At 30.9% G+C, this 16,163-nt stretch overlaps 1 protein-coding gene across 4 annotated transcripts in view; it reads left to right on the top strand.

Annotated features, from left to right (window-relative positions):
- The window catches only part of LOC127728249 (structural maintenance of chromosomes protein 2-like), a 49,801-nt gene that overhangs the window by 14,662 nt on the left and 18,976 nt on the right, over positions 1–16,163 (top strand). For all 4 annotated transcript variants that reach the window (XM_052235525.1, XM_052235526.1, XM_052235524.1 and 1 more), the window contains one exon: positions 6,539–6,769. In XM_052235525.1, coding sequence (XP_052091485.1) covers positions 6,635–6,769 — 135 coding nt within the window. In that variant the 5' untranslated portion in view covers positions 6,539–6,634. The remainder of the gene's footprint in view (positions 1–6,538; positions 6,770–16,163) is intronic.

Genomic DNA, 16,163 nt, shown 5'->3' with positions numbered 1-16,163 from the left:
TGATTCATTCTTTTCTGATGAAACAGTAGCTTTAACTATAACTCTATATACTAACTTTAAAGACTTATTTAAGTAATATCTTCCTTGCCTTCAGTGCTTAAGACAGTGGATAAGATCCCAGGCCAGGTCAAACTAAAGACATGTGGCATATATTAAGAATGTTGTGTCTGGGTAGGGTGTCATTTCTTGCAGCGGGCAATTCACTTTGTGAGCTAGCACTTAAAAATATGGTTCAGTATGTCATTTTAGTGCAAAGCTTGTATCATATTCATATCACAATATAAGAATAAGAAGATGTGGTAGGATTGCCAATGAGACAACTCTCCACCAGAGACCAAATGACATAGAGGTAAACAAGTTATTGTCATGAATATGGTTGTAAGTTAACTCGCATCCATGCATCAAATATTTTATGTTTTATATTCTAGTTACATTTTCCCCCTTCGCATCTTAATTCTCATATAGTTATTTTCTATTAATCTAACAGAACTGGTAATTAATTTATCTTGATCTATAAGTGATAACTAACAAGATAGCTTGAGAACATAATAGAAGTACATGATAGTCTTTTGATTTCATTGGAGTAATTACGTCATTATCTGCCAGATACAGGCAGGTAGATAATTAATATACATGTATAGTAATTAGTCTTGTAAAAATAGTAATTACTCATTCAGTAGTCTTTCCTCCTTCACTTGGGATAACAAACTTTTTCGATGATTTTTGTGTTTTCTGGGAAATAAGGAAATAGTTTAAACTACAATTTCTTCCAAGGTAAGAAAGGTTAAAAAAAAGGTTTCTTTCATTTTGCTGTACAGAGATGAACACTGCTAATTAACCATTTTTTTAGTGTAAAAAATTCTTCAGATGTTTTAGATAAATTACATGCATTTGATGGTCCTTGTGATTCAGTTGACAGTTTTTACTTTTCCACTCTGTATACTACACTTCCACACAAACTTATCAAACAAAAGTTTTCCTAGCTAATTAAATGGTCGCTCGATAAATCGGGTTGCATTTTATTTGCTGCAACTCATATAAATCCTTTTCTCTAATTTTTTCACTATTTTCACATTTCCCAACCGATTGTGAAAAAATGTTCTCACTAGTGAAATAACTGTTCTCGGCAAATGATTGGTCGAAATTTTAATTATGACGTCCAATTTTCTTGATTTCTTCTGAATTTCCTATTGTGACGTCATGAAAAAAGGCGACCTTGTCTGATGACGTCACATATAAAGAACACAACTTTCTGCAAATCTTTGAAAAGGAAGGATAAAAATCATTAGAGAAACAGATTCCACCACTATAACTCGTGTATTACGATATTTCTCCACTCTCAACAGTTAAATTTTAATTATTTAAAAAGCTCGGCAAGCCTCGCGTTTAAATACTAAAATTTAACTGTCTCGAGTGGAGAAATATCGTAATACACTTGATGCAGTTGTGGAATCTATATTTCTCTAATGAGAATGGTAAATATGCTAGATATACTTACTTGGGGTGTGATGAGATGAATAAAGCACTAAATTTTATTTACATTTCGGCAATAATGTTTATCGATAGATTGTAGGTATTCTGATGGGCACAAATTGTGCCCCTTTAATAGCAGACTTGTTCCTTTACTGCTATGAATTACAGGTTATGGCCAAACTCAGTAAAGAACCATCTAAATTCCATTTAATTGATAAATTCAACAACACTTACCGTTATCTTGATGATATTTTTCGTTGAATAATCAAGAATTCTCTAACTATACAGCTGAAATTTACCCAAAGGAACTTACTTTAAATAAATCTAATATCAACAGTAATAAGTGTCCTTTCCTAGATTTAGATATTTCAGTATTACACCAGAAACTCTTCACAAAAATTTACGACAAAAGGGATGATTTTTCTTTACCTATTGTTAATTTTTCCTTTTTGGACGGTGATGTTCCTTTGGCACCGTCTTACGGTGTTTATATATCGCAACTTGTTCACTATGCTCGTGTTTGTAGTGACGTTTTGGATTTTAACAAGCGTAATCTATGTATTACTACTAAATTATTAAGTCAGGGATTTTGTTACCACAAATTATTTAAAACCTTTACTAAATTCTTTCATAGATACAAAGATTTGGTCTGCAAGTTTGGCTGTACCTGTAGAAAACTTAATTCAAACGGAATAGCACATCCTAAATTTTACGGTGATGTTGTAAACTGAGCCCCGAAATTTAGATGTGATCCGAGTAAACTTATCAATCCTTTAAATAAACTTATTCTAAAAGGTTACCTATTCAACACTGTTATTAAATCTTTGAATATTGTTTTTATTGGTGTAAATATTGATTGTGTTATCAGTAAATTAAAACCATACTAAATATTACACATATGTACTTTCACTGTACTACAATCTGTCGATACTTATAGTTTGGCATTGCACAAGATCATGTTTTTCTCGGACTGTTAATGACATCTTTACACTTAATCCATTGGATGGTGGGTGTGTACTGATTGATATTTAAGTCTTAGATACATGATTTTTTTCATTAGTTGTTATTGGCTTTGAACAAGCTGTCAGTAACTGCGAGTACTCTCAGATCTGTACTGAGTGTCTTTTTGTTTTTGGGATGTATAAGTACCCGTCCATGTCCACTTTGTGTTTTTGTTAGATGTATTTCTATTTGTATCCATCTGATGAGTTAAGTCTTTTTCAACTAATTTTTATAGTTTGTTCTTATGTTGTACTGTTACACCACTGTCCCAGGTAAGGGGGGGTTGAGCGCTCACAAACATGTTTAATCCCGCCACATTCTTTATGTGATGTCCCAAGTCAGGATCCTGTAGTTCAGTGTTTGTCGTTGGTTCATGTATGTCATACTTGTTTTTCATAAATTGTTTTGTTATAAATTAGGCCATTTAAGTTTTCTCAATTAAATTGTTTCATATTTTTTATGTCGGAGCCTTTTATAGCCAACCATACGGTATGGGTTTTTCTCATTGTTGACGGCCATCCGGTTGGCTTTAATTGCTTATATCCAATGACTGATGATGATGATGATGATAGATGGCTGTTTAATGTCCAGCAGCAAATTGAATACATATTTAGGATGAGAACATGTTAATGTAATTTGAATATTAACCCTGATTTGTACTAGACCGACACACTGCGCCGGATTTTTAAGTTCCAGTTCACAAAGTAACAGTCCATAGGAAGACATGTCACCCTTCCTGGACACATTATTCTGACTCCAAGCCGAACAGTGGTTGCTCTTACTCCTTAATGCAATGTGCTGAGCTGAGAAGTTGCAAATACCAATTTTAAAGTCTATGGTTTGACCCAGTTAGGTTTCGAGGTGACACAACCTACCACATTTGAGGCTAGCACACTACCACGAGACCACCAAGAAGCGGTTATCTGAAACATGATTTGATTTTGAAATCTTTTTTTTTTCTGCCAGCAATCATAACTGGGAAGTAATTATCCTTTTATTATAATAGTTTGCAATTATTTAAAACTAATCAAAATTCTCGGAAATTTGAATTGCTGACATTTAAACACCTATTTATATACAGCTATTATGGAATGTGAAATACATATTTGACATTACAAATGATTTTGAACTTCTATTGACCAAGAATAACCCATGCATGGCTGATTGTATTGAAAAAACAATAAACTGTAACATATAGACAATTAACTGTCAAGTAAAGGTTGTTCACCTTTTTAATTATTGTGTTGTTTTCCAATTTCTGATATTTATTGATATTTCTGAGAGCTTTTATTTTGGATAGGTATAATCAGTGTTAAAAAAAACTGTAAAAAGTGAAAATTAAGCTGCAGCATATATCTGCAGATGTAAGTAAAGTATTAATAAGCTTGTTTTAAGCTGCCAGTTCATCGTAGCAGATTTTAATTTTGTTTCCCACCCGCCCTCACCTTTACCTCTTTAAAAATGTATACACGTATATAATGAATTAAATATTGGGGCTACTTACTATTGGTCATGTTAATTTCGGGGAAATTATTTTTCACCCCCAAGTCAATTATACATCAGTATAGTAAATATTCTTAATTATCAGTTCCAATTATTAATTTATTTTATAAGTAAGCATGGGATTATTTTGCATATCATGCTGCCGGAATCGACCGCAGCTGACACCCTGCTGCTGGTATCCACCGCAGCCGAACGAAAAACCCGCTGCTGGTATCCAACACAGCCGACACAATGTTGCAGGTATCCACCGCATCCTATAGTTAATAGTTTATTTTTAGAATAATGTTTCAAACCAGGAAAAAAATTCTCAGCCAAGACTACTACTTGGTTACAATTCTGAAAACTTACAAGATAATAAACTTAAGAGCTAAACATGGTGGAAGTATTAGTACTTACTTTGAATAACAAAGTTAGTTATAGGCATATTTACACTTATATGCAAATTTTTCTGCCATACGTCACACAAGTTCCCACAAAATTTTGCATCACAATTAAAACATTAAAGTCAAAAGTAAAATGAGATTGTTGCATGACATCAGATGGTTATTTGGAGCTAGATCTAGACTCATTCAGAGCAAATTGAGCTAAATACCCAAAAGATGAATACTTCTATAGTTACATTAATGCCAAATTGACTTTTGAGATTAACATGCAGCTCACATAGACAGTAATAACTATTGTTTAAGTTTGTCGTAGGTATTTAAGATCTAAGAAGCTGCACGACAAATGAAATAATATAGAACAGCAAGAAAAGTGTTATTTCTTTGCTTTTGGTGTTTTGATAAATCTGCAGTGATTTTACATCATGAAATTTTCTATTCTATTCTATGATGTATTATTCCCATTCTGTAATACATCTAGAGGAGAAAGCTTTTTATCTGATCACACTAAGTCCATACATAATATTGATTAATTATATGAAATAGTTGGAGAGAAAAACCATTTACATTAAATGATTTTACCATTTACCAGGGCTGTTAAGTTTTCATGAAGCAAATGCATGAGATTTGGCAAAAATTGTAAAGATCAAAAAGAAAAAACAATAGATACAAAGAAAATACTGCCAGAAAGCATGAAAATGCGTGAGTTTCACACAGCAATTTCCATGAGACTTGACAGCACTGATTTACTGTTATCTTAAGGAATCAATGGAAAAGACATTTCAGTTAAATTTAAGTTTATGGTTAGCACTATGCACCAAATCATCAAAAAAACACCTTATTTGGTATCATATTGCTCTCTCCTATACCTGCGTATGTTTGTCTCCTGTTAAATCTAGTTAGTTTGGAACTTAGCCATATAAGATTTAGACTAATTTCAATTAAAGACTTAATTTAATTCTAAACTATGTTTAGTAATTATTAAATTATGATATTTAGAATTTTAATTCTGATCATTTAGATTCTTCATAAGATCTATAAGAGTCAATTATGCTAAGAATTTGTTCTCTCAGACTGTGATTATGTTTATATAAACATGTGCCTCAGGGTTTTAAGTTTCAACTTAAAGCACTAATAAAATACCAGAAGTTGAACATGTCAAAACACTAAAGCAAATTTGTGGTAGGTGGTTGTCATTGAATACCTTTGAAACAACTAACAGGGTGAAGAACAACTTAAAGTAATTATAAATTACCATAAGTTAAACATGTCAAAACACTAAATCAGATTTGTGGTATTGGAGCTCATCATTGAATACCTTATTTTTAACTGACAAGATGAAGAACAACAATGAAAATATAGTTCCTTTGATATTTTAGCTATCTCCCAGTTCTTGGTAGGATCTATGTTTGGTGTACAGACTTGACTCATTTCCTTTATATTATTTGAAAGAGATTTTTATTGAATTCAGTGCTGGTCAGCGAATTAGGGTACCAAAATTGCAATATTTTGTAGGAAGCTGGTTGAGATATAAACTACTTCCTATAAATTTGCAGCTATTAAATGTACTTTAAAGATTTCAGGACTGATATATATGGGCATTGATTTGCATAAAATATTACTAAATAAATTGTATCTACAGGATTGTAGAATAGCTTGAAAGAAAGGAGATGTGGTAAATGTTAGTGATACAGCAACCCAAGCAAAAGAATAAAATCCAACAAGATAGGAGTGTATATTAACTGCATTATTTTCTTCTTAATCAGCAAGTATCACATAGAAAATGTGCAAGTTCAGATATACAGTTGTATAAAACAATTATTGTGTGCATTTTATTGTTGCATTTGTCAATCAGCGAATGAAAATACAAACTTTATTAATGTGACTTCAGGAAAAAGTGGCATTGAAATAGGGTAATAACAATTTCAGAATGCAAGTTTAATCAATATAAAACTAACACTGATGTGTTTTTGGCATTAATAAAAACCACATTGTTAGATTTTTGAATTGACAGTATGATTTCATGAGTCTACACCACAGCTGCTTGCATCAAGTTTGTAAAATTTTACAGAATATAATTCTGTTATAAATTGTAAGGCTTTACTTTTATTCAAATATTAGCTCACATTATGATTTTTTTTGTAAAATTGATTGATAAAATGTTTTTATTTTTATTGCAGGATTATGATTGGATATAATTTTACCAAAGACAGATAACTCATTCTTCAGCATTATTTTCGACATCTTTACCTTTGTTTGTTATTGGATTATGAGAAATGCTTATATACGATAAAGATGAAGATATCTTAACAATGGAAGATTTGGAAGAGGAAACCATGATACAAGAAAACACAAAGGGAGAAAACTCTCAATTCACAGATTCTGCTGACAAGGTGCCACCTGACCATGCTGTACGTATAGAAGTAAACTATAAAATAATGCTAGGTTGGTTACGAAAAGATAATATGGGGTATATATATATCATGATATTTTGATATTTTATACTGAATGCTTCTTCAGAATATAAAATACAAATGGATGATATGGTATTCTTCAGGAATTTGTTGGCAGAATGCAGGTCAAAATCAAGAGACGTGCTTACAGTATTTTCTAATACTTTGTCAAAGTAACAGTCTCAATTAAAAAATTATTAGCATATTAATGAAATAATTAGGAGAAATGAACAAAATTCAATGAAACAGCAACAAGTAACATAATAAAACCTAAAAGAAAAATAAACATTTGAAGGTCAACATAGTCTTTTTCAAAAATGAATGACTTATATAAAGTTTATCTGGGTGAAGAAAAAGTGATGGTTAGGTATACAGATCACATATTTCCCTCTACCACTGCAGGTGGGGGTATTAATTTTTAGTTCACACAAACTGTTGAGAGATATTATAATTGTCTTTTATATAAAGTTTGCAAACTACAAGAAATAAGTGTTTGATTGTACTTTATTTGAATTGTAAATATTTAATACAAAAATTAAATGTATCTTAGGCTTTTTCAATTTGTTCCTTTCAAAGAACAGTGAAATTAATCAGAGTTCTATTGTAGACAGTCATTTAACGTCAGACAAAATTTATTCCTTACAGATTTTGATAAAAAGAACTAGGTCACTTCAAAATTTACTTCACCAAATTTGTAATACTTTGTAAAAATCATGAAGTTATCAACCCAATGTAAACAAACATGGTGAAATTATAACCTTCGAAACTAGACATTAACAATTACCCATACATCCTGTGATTGTGACCAATTTGATAAGGTATTATGTTTTCTTGACCTGACAGCCTATTTTAGTATTATAATTTTGTGCCATGGAAGAAATTTATTGGGTTAGAATTGATTGTTGTTTGCCTAAGAATATTTACAATTGTTAGGGACAACTTTCACTTTTTTTTATCAGGTACTACCTACACATTTGTGTTTAATTTGATCTTTTCCTTTATAATATTCAAATAAATTGGCAAAATAAAATTGTGAGAATATACCAGGACTTGTATATGCCGTACATGTTGTATTATTTATATTTGCCTTGGCAAGTTTAGAAATAATTTGTAAACCTTGTTAAATAAGGGGGGTAACTCATCTATACCAACATTTTATAAAAAAATGATTGATAAATAGTTTCTAATGTCTAGTGGTAATTATTACATGCACATTCAAGGTGATAACATAAGGGGGGATAACTCCTCAATATCAACATTTTATAATTGATTGATTGATAAATGGTTTCGTAATGACCAGTGGTATTTATTACATGCATACTGAAGATGATAACATGTTAATGTTGTAGGAATAAACACTGCTTCTTATGAGACTAATCTCACAGATTTTTAGGTGCTAAATGACAAGACATGTCACCTTATCTAGGCACATTATTCTGACTATGAGCCAACCAGTCTTTCTTCCTACTTCTAAATGCCATGTAGTTGGCTGAGAAGCAGCAATTACTGATTTGGTTCAATTAGAGATCAAACCCCTGACTTCCAACTCTTTTGAGATGGGCATGAGGTTACCAAGGTGGTTAAGAATCTATAAGGAAATACCTCCAGTTACCTGGCCTGTAGGAATATAATACCTGGGCTACATTCCAATTGCATTGTTAGTTAGTCCATTTTCCAATTTAGATGTTGACTGATATTTATTAACACTGAACTGTTGATTTTTGTCCAGATATTATTCACTTACATGATGCTGGTTTACTTATTGAAGGGTAAATATTTGATCAATCGCCTTATTGCCCTTTATTAGTTTAGAAAAATGGGCTATTGTTAACAATTTGTACATGTATCTCAGATAACTGTTCAAAAATGAATTGCTGTTTTGTGATTTGTTGTCAGATAAATTGTTAGACATACAATATTGTGAGACTACACTAGGACTTTCTTTGTTTACCAAACATTCAAACTTAGTTACAGTGCTTAGTGTTTATCAAAAAACTTTCCAATCAAACTGATTAAATTGTTCAATTAAGGAATAATGTTGTGTCGTAAAATTTTTATATTGCTAGAATTTGAAACTAAATTTCAAGTACAAACTGTTATCGCATACAATACTAAGATGTAGTGTGAGAAAATGAATTTTCTGTTACTTGGCTAAAATGAATTTGATGTAAACATTTATAACATATGTTGATTAGGCAGATTGTGTTTTGATTAAAATCTAAAGCATTAACTTTATTGAAAGATCATGACTTAGTTAAAATTTTATTTTGGTAAGGTACACCAGTGGTAGTGTCATGCAACCAAACAGGAAACTTGGCAGGTGTTAGGTATACCTTTTGTTGGGAGAAAAATTTGCTTGGCACCCAGTATTTTGTGAATTTTTCTTTTTCTTGGAATCCTTATGTAATTCTTTTTAAGTTGAACTACTTCAAGTCTGTTGATGATATTATGTGTTTATCAAGGTGTTTGATGACACTGCATTTATTTTGTTGGTTTTCTTTGCACAATTTCCTTAAACCTGACCATGTGAACCTTAACCTTCTCTGTCTGAGGTGCTTTATTATCTTCTATAAAATACTTTGGACTGATATCATTGATTGTAAGTTTTGTCTTTGTTTTATAGAGTAATCATAACTCTTATTTTAAGCCAGGTATAATAGATGGAAATCCAATTTGAATTTTGTATTCCATACAATATCTTTACGCAGATTAAATAATTTCTCTGGGAGTAAAAATGTTAATTTACATATAAAGTACAAGACTAAACTTTTAATTTTGAAAAAAGGATGACTGGAAATTCTGTGGAATTGTATGACATCTTTATACCTTTTCCACTTGACTGTTTCAGAATACCAGTATCTGATTACATTTAATCTAAAAAATATGATACTGATCAACAGTTTTTTTTCATTGACAAGGAATAAAAGATATTACATCATGTAAGATTAAAAGGTGAGGTATCTTTTTCGAATATGAAATGATAAATTTTACATTAATGTAGGAGTTGTTTTTGGTCTGTTTGCCCTCAATAAACTTCTAAACAACAAAGATCTAGAAGAAATAAATAATTGATGGAATATGCTGACTCACTTTACAACTACTCCAGGTTATTCCAGGTGTCCTTGATGTAGTTGATTTTAATGTCACATATAAATCTTTCAAAAAAGTTTTAATCACTTTATTTTGATTTCTTTAATGTTAAAGTATATTATAGGGAAAATTAAATACTTCAAGCTCTCAACATAAAAGGCAAACAATTTACAAATGTTTACTGTTACTCCAGGGCTATAACTTATATAATGATTAAAATTTAGTAATTATGTTGACTACAATTTTACAAGCAATAGGTTTTTGTCCTGGACATCAAAGTATTGTCAGACTTTTAAATCTCCGCTGGGATTAAATTCATGATTTGAATGTAACATTTTTATTAAATTTAGGTAATACATTAACAATATTTGACTTAAGGGCTAATGCCTTTTATCCAAATAAAATTATTATTACAGAATGACATTAAACATGCAGAGAACATCTTTTCAGAGATAATAACATTGAAGTATAATGATAAGTTTCATGTAAAGCTGTCTTCCAACGCCATGAATAATATGGTAAAAGAAAAAGAAACAAAAAAACCCTCAGTATTTAAATAGGGAAAATTATTTCTATGTTGTAAGAATTATAATATGCTGCATGTAAACAGGGATATAATTTTCCCACAAACATATTTTCTGGTTGGGTAAATTTCCCTTGGTTACATTTTCCTGTACTGAAGTGTCCTTGGCAATTCATATTTACAGACTAATGTGCACCAGACTAATGCGCACCAGCTTTTATGTCCCCAAGGTAGAAATAATCATGTGATTTAGAAAGTTTACACCTGCGATATATCTGAAAGCTTATGCAACATTCTGCTGTAAAAACAATTCACTGTTAAACCTTGTAATAAAATGGTAATCTGTTACAGTGGCGGTTTCAGGGTGGGGCGTAGAAGGCGTACACTCCTAGCTCCCTTTTGATCGGAATTTTTTTTTATTTTTTTGGCATAAAATTGTCCAAAAAGTTTACATGGTATATGTTCAGTTTGATGGAATCACCTTGTCCATCTGATTGTCCTAAAAATATTTTCATCAGAAATTTCTTAGCAGAATGACTTCTTTGGTCAGCAGCTTGACAGTGATGAGCTGTAATGTGTGAGAACCTGTATGTGTCAGACATCTACTTCCTGTTTTCCAATTCATTGAATTATGAGGGGGGAATTATGCTTAGCACTTATTGCCGTCTCATCCAGCAATACTCCATATAACCTAAACTTCATTAAAACAGTCCTGATTTAGCCAGTCAGTGTGAGCATTTCAGATCCTTTTCCATAAACTTATACAAGAGCTATTCCTCTTAAACCACAGGGAATTAAAACAAATGAAATAGTTTCTAATGAACCTGTCAGGAGACCATCTCATCTTGTCTAATGTAATTGAATGACATACTGACAGGCAAAATTCTATATTTAACTTTTTAAAGCATGGTGCCGATTTTTATACATACTCCTTGAAGCCTTTGGTCATTTGTTATTCTCAAATGTCATTTATTTGCTTGGATGACAATAATGAGTTACATTATAGCAGTTTGGATCTTAGTCTTTCTTTTGTATGTTATTAGATATTACATATGGACAAATACGAAATTAAATGTAATCTTGAACTGTATAAATGAGGAATAAGGAATTCAAATAGGATAAGTTGTCAACTGAACCATTTATACATCTATGACTGAGTTGTGCTGCTGCACTTATACTAATATAAATAATTCATCTTTTTTGAAAGAACTTGAAAAGTACTCAACCAATGATGTAGAATAGTTGTCTTCAAACCATCAGTATTTATGTGTATTAGATACAAGTAAATGCTTCAGGCTATACTGGAGTTATTAGTATTGACCTACTTCATGGTGAAAAACATAACTTTGGTAATTATCTATATCATCATTGACCGTGTGACCTGTCAATGCCATTTGTAAAACATTTATATGCATTATTCAGCTCAGGGCTTGGAATAAGGGAAATAACTTCAAGACAAAGGTTAAAAGCAAAACCAAACTTTACAAATTATTGTTTTTTAACTTATTTTTTAAAAATCCATTTAGATTTATGTAATCTGTAAAAAGGGTACTGTACAAGGCAAAAAATAGTAAATTTGAACATGATTGGATTTTCCCTTATTTTTGCCTCCAGATTTGTAATGTAAGTAATTATATATGTAACTGATCATAACATGTAATAATGTGTTGAAAACATTATTTAACATATGTAGTGGACAACTGTCAGCAAATGTGGACATACTTTCTCAAATATGCCTTCTACAGATTTCTTCCACTGGTCAAAAATTTTCAACAGGACTCGCAAAAGTATAAAGGTAAAGTTTAGTTTCAATTTTTACAATTAAAGGAGGCATCCTAAGCCTTTGCAAAAATCAAAGTACTGGTATTACAAAATCAACTGATTTATGCTAAAAGATGATAAATATGTGCAAAAAGATCTTTTTATGTGATGAATATTCAGGGAGATTTTATAGTCTAAAGACAGCAGAAATGTAAAGTTTTTTACAAAATTTGATAAAATTTCTTCAAATATTGAATGAATTCATGTGCCACATAAATAATCATATGAGAGGTGTTGTTCATACAGACAAGCACTGTGCTAAATTATCTAGTTTGCACTAGCATATGCGCTATATTTTAGGGTCCTAAAACTATTTGGAAATTGAAAATCTATGATATTTTCATAAAAATGTGTAGAAAGAACTTTTCTTATAACGTCCCATTATAACTTCATTTTTTATGCCCCGTTTATGGGCATTATGTTTTTTGGTCTGTGCGTCCGTTCGTTCGTTCGTCCGACTGTCCCGCTTCAGGTTAAAGATTTTGGTAAAAGTTTTTGGTCAAGGTAGTTTTTGATGAAGTTGAAGTCCAATCAACTTGAAACTTAGTACACATGTTCCCTATTATATGATCTTTCTAATTTTAATGCCAAATTAGAGTTTTGACCCCCATTTCACGGTCCACTGAACATAGAAAATGATAGTGCGGGTGGGGCATCCATGTACTATGGACTCATTCTTGTTTAATTCATGTATTGCAAACTCTCTGGTTTGTATACGCCCGTTTACGGGACGTATTATGGTATACCGTTGTCTGTCGTCAACATGTGGGACAATAACTCATAAACACTTTAACCAATTTGCAAGAAACTTTGGTGAATTGTTTATATCTATTGACTTGAGCTTCCTTTCAATTTTTATAAATTTTAGATTTTACGTTTCCGAGTTGTGGGGTTTTATTCATTAAAAAAGGGGGATTTTCCAGTTTTCAGACAATAACTCAAAAAAGCTTTCAGCAGTTTAATGAAACTTTGGTGAATTGATTATATCTATTGACGTAAGCTCCCTTTTAATTTTTATAAATTTTAGAATTTACGTTTCCGAGTTATGCTATTTTATTCATAAATAAGGGGTGATTTTCCAGTTTTCGGACAATATCTTTAAAGTGCTTTGAGCAGTTTTCATGAAACTTTGGTGACTGGTTTATATCTATAAAGATAACCTCCCTTTAGTTTTTCATAAATTTCTGATATGACTTTGAAAAGTAATTGAACTTTATTCTTTGAAAAAACGATGGGCGCATCATTAGCTTATGGTGCAGCTGTTTAATTTTTATATTGTTACCTCAACTTTTAAATAAGCCAATGGCTTTAAAATTAATATTGTCAATGATTTTATAATATGCTGAATGTTTGTGTTTAAGTGTACTATTTTTCTTTTCTTTTTTTTTTCGGGTTGGTTGGTTACTAATACCTCAGAGAGAAAAAGAAAAATCTATTTGGTTAGCATGGTTTTTGAAAAGCACATTTATTTAAACATTACTTGCCTATTTTGAATCTTAAGCTTACATATGTATTATAACTAAGCATAAAACCATTTTTACATTACACTATTGATCAAATTATTATGAAAAGTCGGCAGTATTTGTAACACCACCAAAAATAAGCCATGTTACACCAAAATAAAACAGTGATTTATATACAAAATGTTCTTAATTGGAATATATTTAGATAAGGTTAGTAGTATGGGTTATTTTTACATGAGTGATAGTGTGTGTTATGTGACCCTGTCCCCTCAAGATGATAAGCTATTCATTCACATTTTAGGCTTGTGTAGTACAAGATTAAAAATGTATGCCTTGTGTTACATGGTTGACTAGTTATATAAGCAGCTGCAACAAATGGCTGAAATGCTGAAGTTTTTGTTCTTGCTGGACATGCTCTTGTCTCGAATTGTTGACTCTTTGTCATGAAATTACCTGAAATGAGTTTTGTGTTTTAGAAAAGCAAGTTTGGAAGTGTCAAAAGTTAAATAAATCGGCTACTTATGACTCCTAATGTAGGAGCAGTTTGAAAAGCCTCTGGCAGTTGTCACCAGCTTTACATTACTCTGTTTCCTTGTTATCTACATATTTAAAGTTAATTTTGTACATATCATAAGAACATATAAAACACTCCTGGGGAGTTTGTGCGTAAAAATATATTTTTAATTCACCTGAGGGTTTACCTACACTTTATTAGGTAGTATCAGATGAATGTCCTATATTATTTTGTACCTTTAATATTATGTAATGATTTGAAAACTTAATGCAGTTAAGATCCTGATTAAGATAAACTAATGTTTTCAAATATTTTTGTGTTAGGTAATACATAAATCATTCATACAGCTCTATTTACTGCATGTGTACCATTTGGTGTTTTCAGAAATTTTAAATGTAAAATCTTTTGAAGAGCATTGATGTAATGTATTAAATCTACCAATTGTATTCATTGGAAATTATTTAAATGCAATTTGAATTGCGAAATTATTGATTTATCAAAAAGAGAGACATAATTTACCATAACTTCTTTCTGAGTTAATTATAGCACTTTCAAAAGAAGATTTTATGAGTTTTGAATTTGATACAGATTGATATGTGCATAGAACTTTTGTAGCATATAAAAAACTTTAAGTTTGTCAGGTAAACTAGGTAAGATAAGAAAAAATAAAAATGAGCATTATTAGATATGACTGATTTGTTTCTTTATTTTAGACAACTACATATTAGAACTCAAATTTGCTTTTAGTTTGAATGATAATGAATAGCAAGCTTTGCATTTTTCAGATACAGGCTAGGATATTCTTATTTATAAATTTTGAATTTAAATCTTTCTAAGATATTTTGATGTTTATACTGATCATTGTCAAGTTAGTTACATCCAATTTAACATTCTTTAGATGTTTAAGATATCTTAACACAGATGTTTGACCATTTTTGGACATAGCAATGTAAAGTTAATGTTATTATCTATGTGTTATTTAAACTTTTGGCTATAATGATCTCAAGTTTCTCCCAAAAGCTATTATGGTCCTTCACTTGTAATTTCACGCTTGGTTTGTCAATAAACTAACTGACCAACATCATTATTGGTGATAATAAATGCTTTGGTGGTCCTGACATGATTTGTAAAGGCTGGCTGACCCATGGCTACATTTTATCTTGTTGATATTTTGGCGAATACAAGTCAAGGACTTATTTTCCTTACACCAACCATTCTAGTTCTGCGAGGACTTATTTAGTTTTAATCAATAGGTATGTAAAATAAGACTGAATCATTACAACAATTTTCGTTAAGTTTCCTTTGAAATATGCTTTCCGTTTCATCTCAAACTCTAAGCCTTTTTTAAGGAAAAAGGAAAATTTTATTTTTTCATTTTTGTTGAGGATTTGCATTTAAACCTTGTGGTCTAGAAGAATACAAATATTGCTTCAAAATTTGAGAAGGGATACTTGGATAATGTTAGTAAAAATTACTGTATATTTTTTTTTTAAGTAATTGTGATTTTTGAAAGATCGTGTCTGCTCTATTCACTTGACTTGATTTATATTTGTTTATATTATTTTTTTTCATTTCCTAAGGATGCCTATAAATATCTAGGTATCCCTCTGGTGGTTGTGTCAGATTAATTCATATCTATGTATATAAAACTAGAAAACAGATGGTGAGAATCCTTGAGTTATTGTCATAATATAATGTATGGGAGAATCATTGCATCATGTTTTTTTTATAGTAAAATTTTTTTTTTTTTTTTTTTAAATTCCAAATTGATACTGCTCAGGGGACTTAACTCTTGTGACAAATTAAAAGTTCTGGATCTTGGCAAAACAGAATACTGCAAACATAAATCAAAGTACTGAAGTACTGAACATCGGATAACCGCAAGTTCTGGTGGATGGTCACAAGCACTTGTCTCAGAAAAAAAATCACATCTCTATACCT

The sequence above is a fragment of the Mytilus californianus genome, unplaced genomic scaffold (genome assembly GCF_021869535.1).
Source record: "Mytilus californianus isolate M0D057914Y unplaced genomic scaffold, xbMytCali1.0.p SCAF_2, whole genome shotgun sequence".
Lineage (NCBI taxonomy): Eukaryota > Metazoa > Mollusca > Bivalvia > Mytilida > Mytilidae > Mytilus > Mytilus californianus.
The sequence above is the reverse complement of the archived record's forward strand: the minus strand, read 5'-3'. Positions and strand labels throughout refer to the sequence as shown.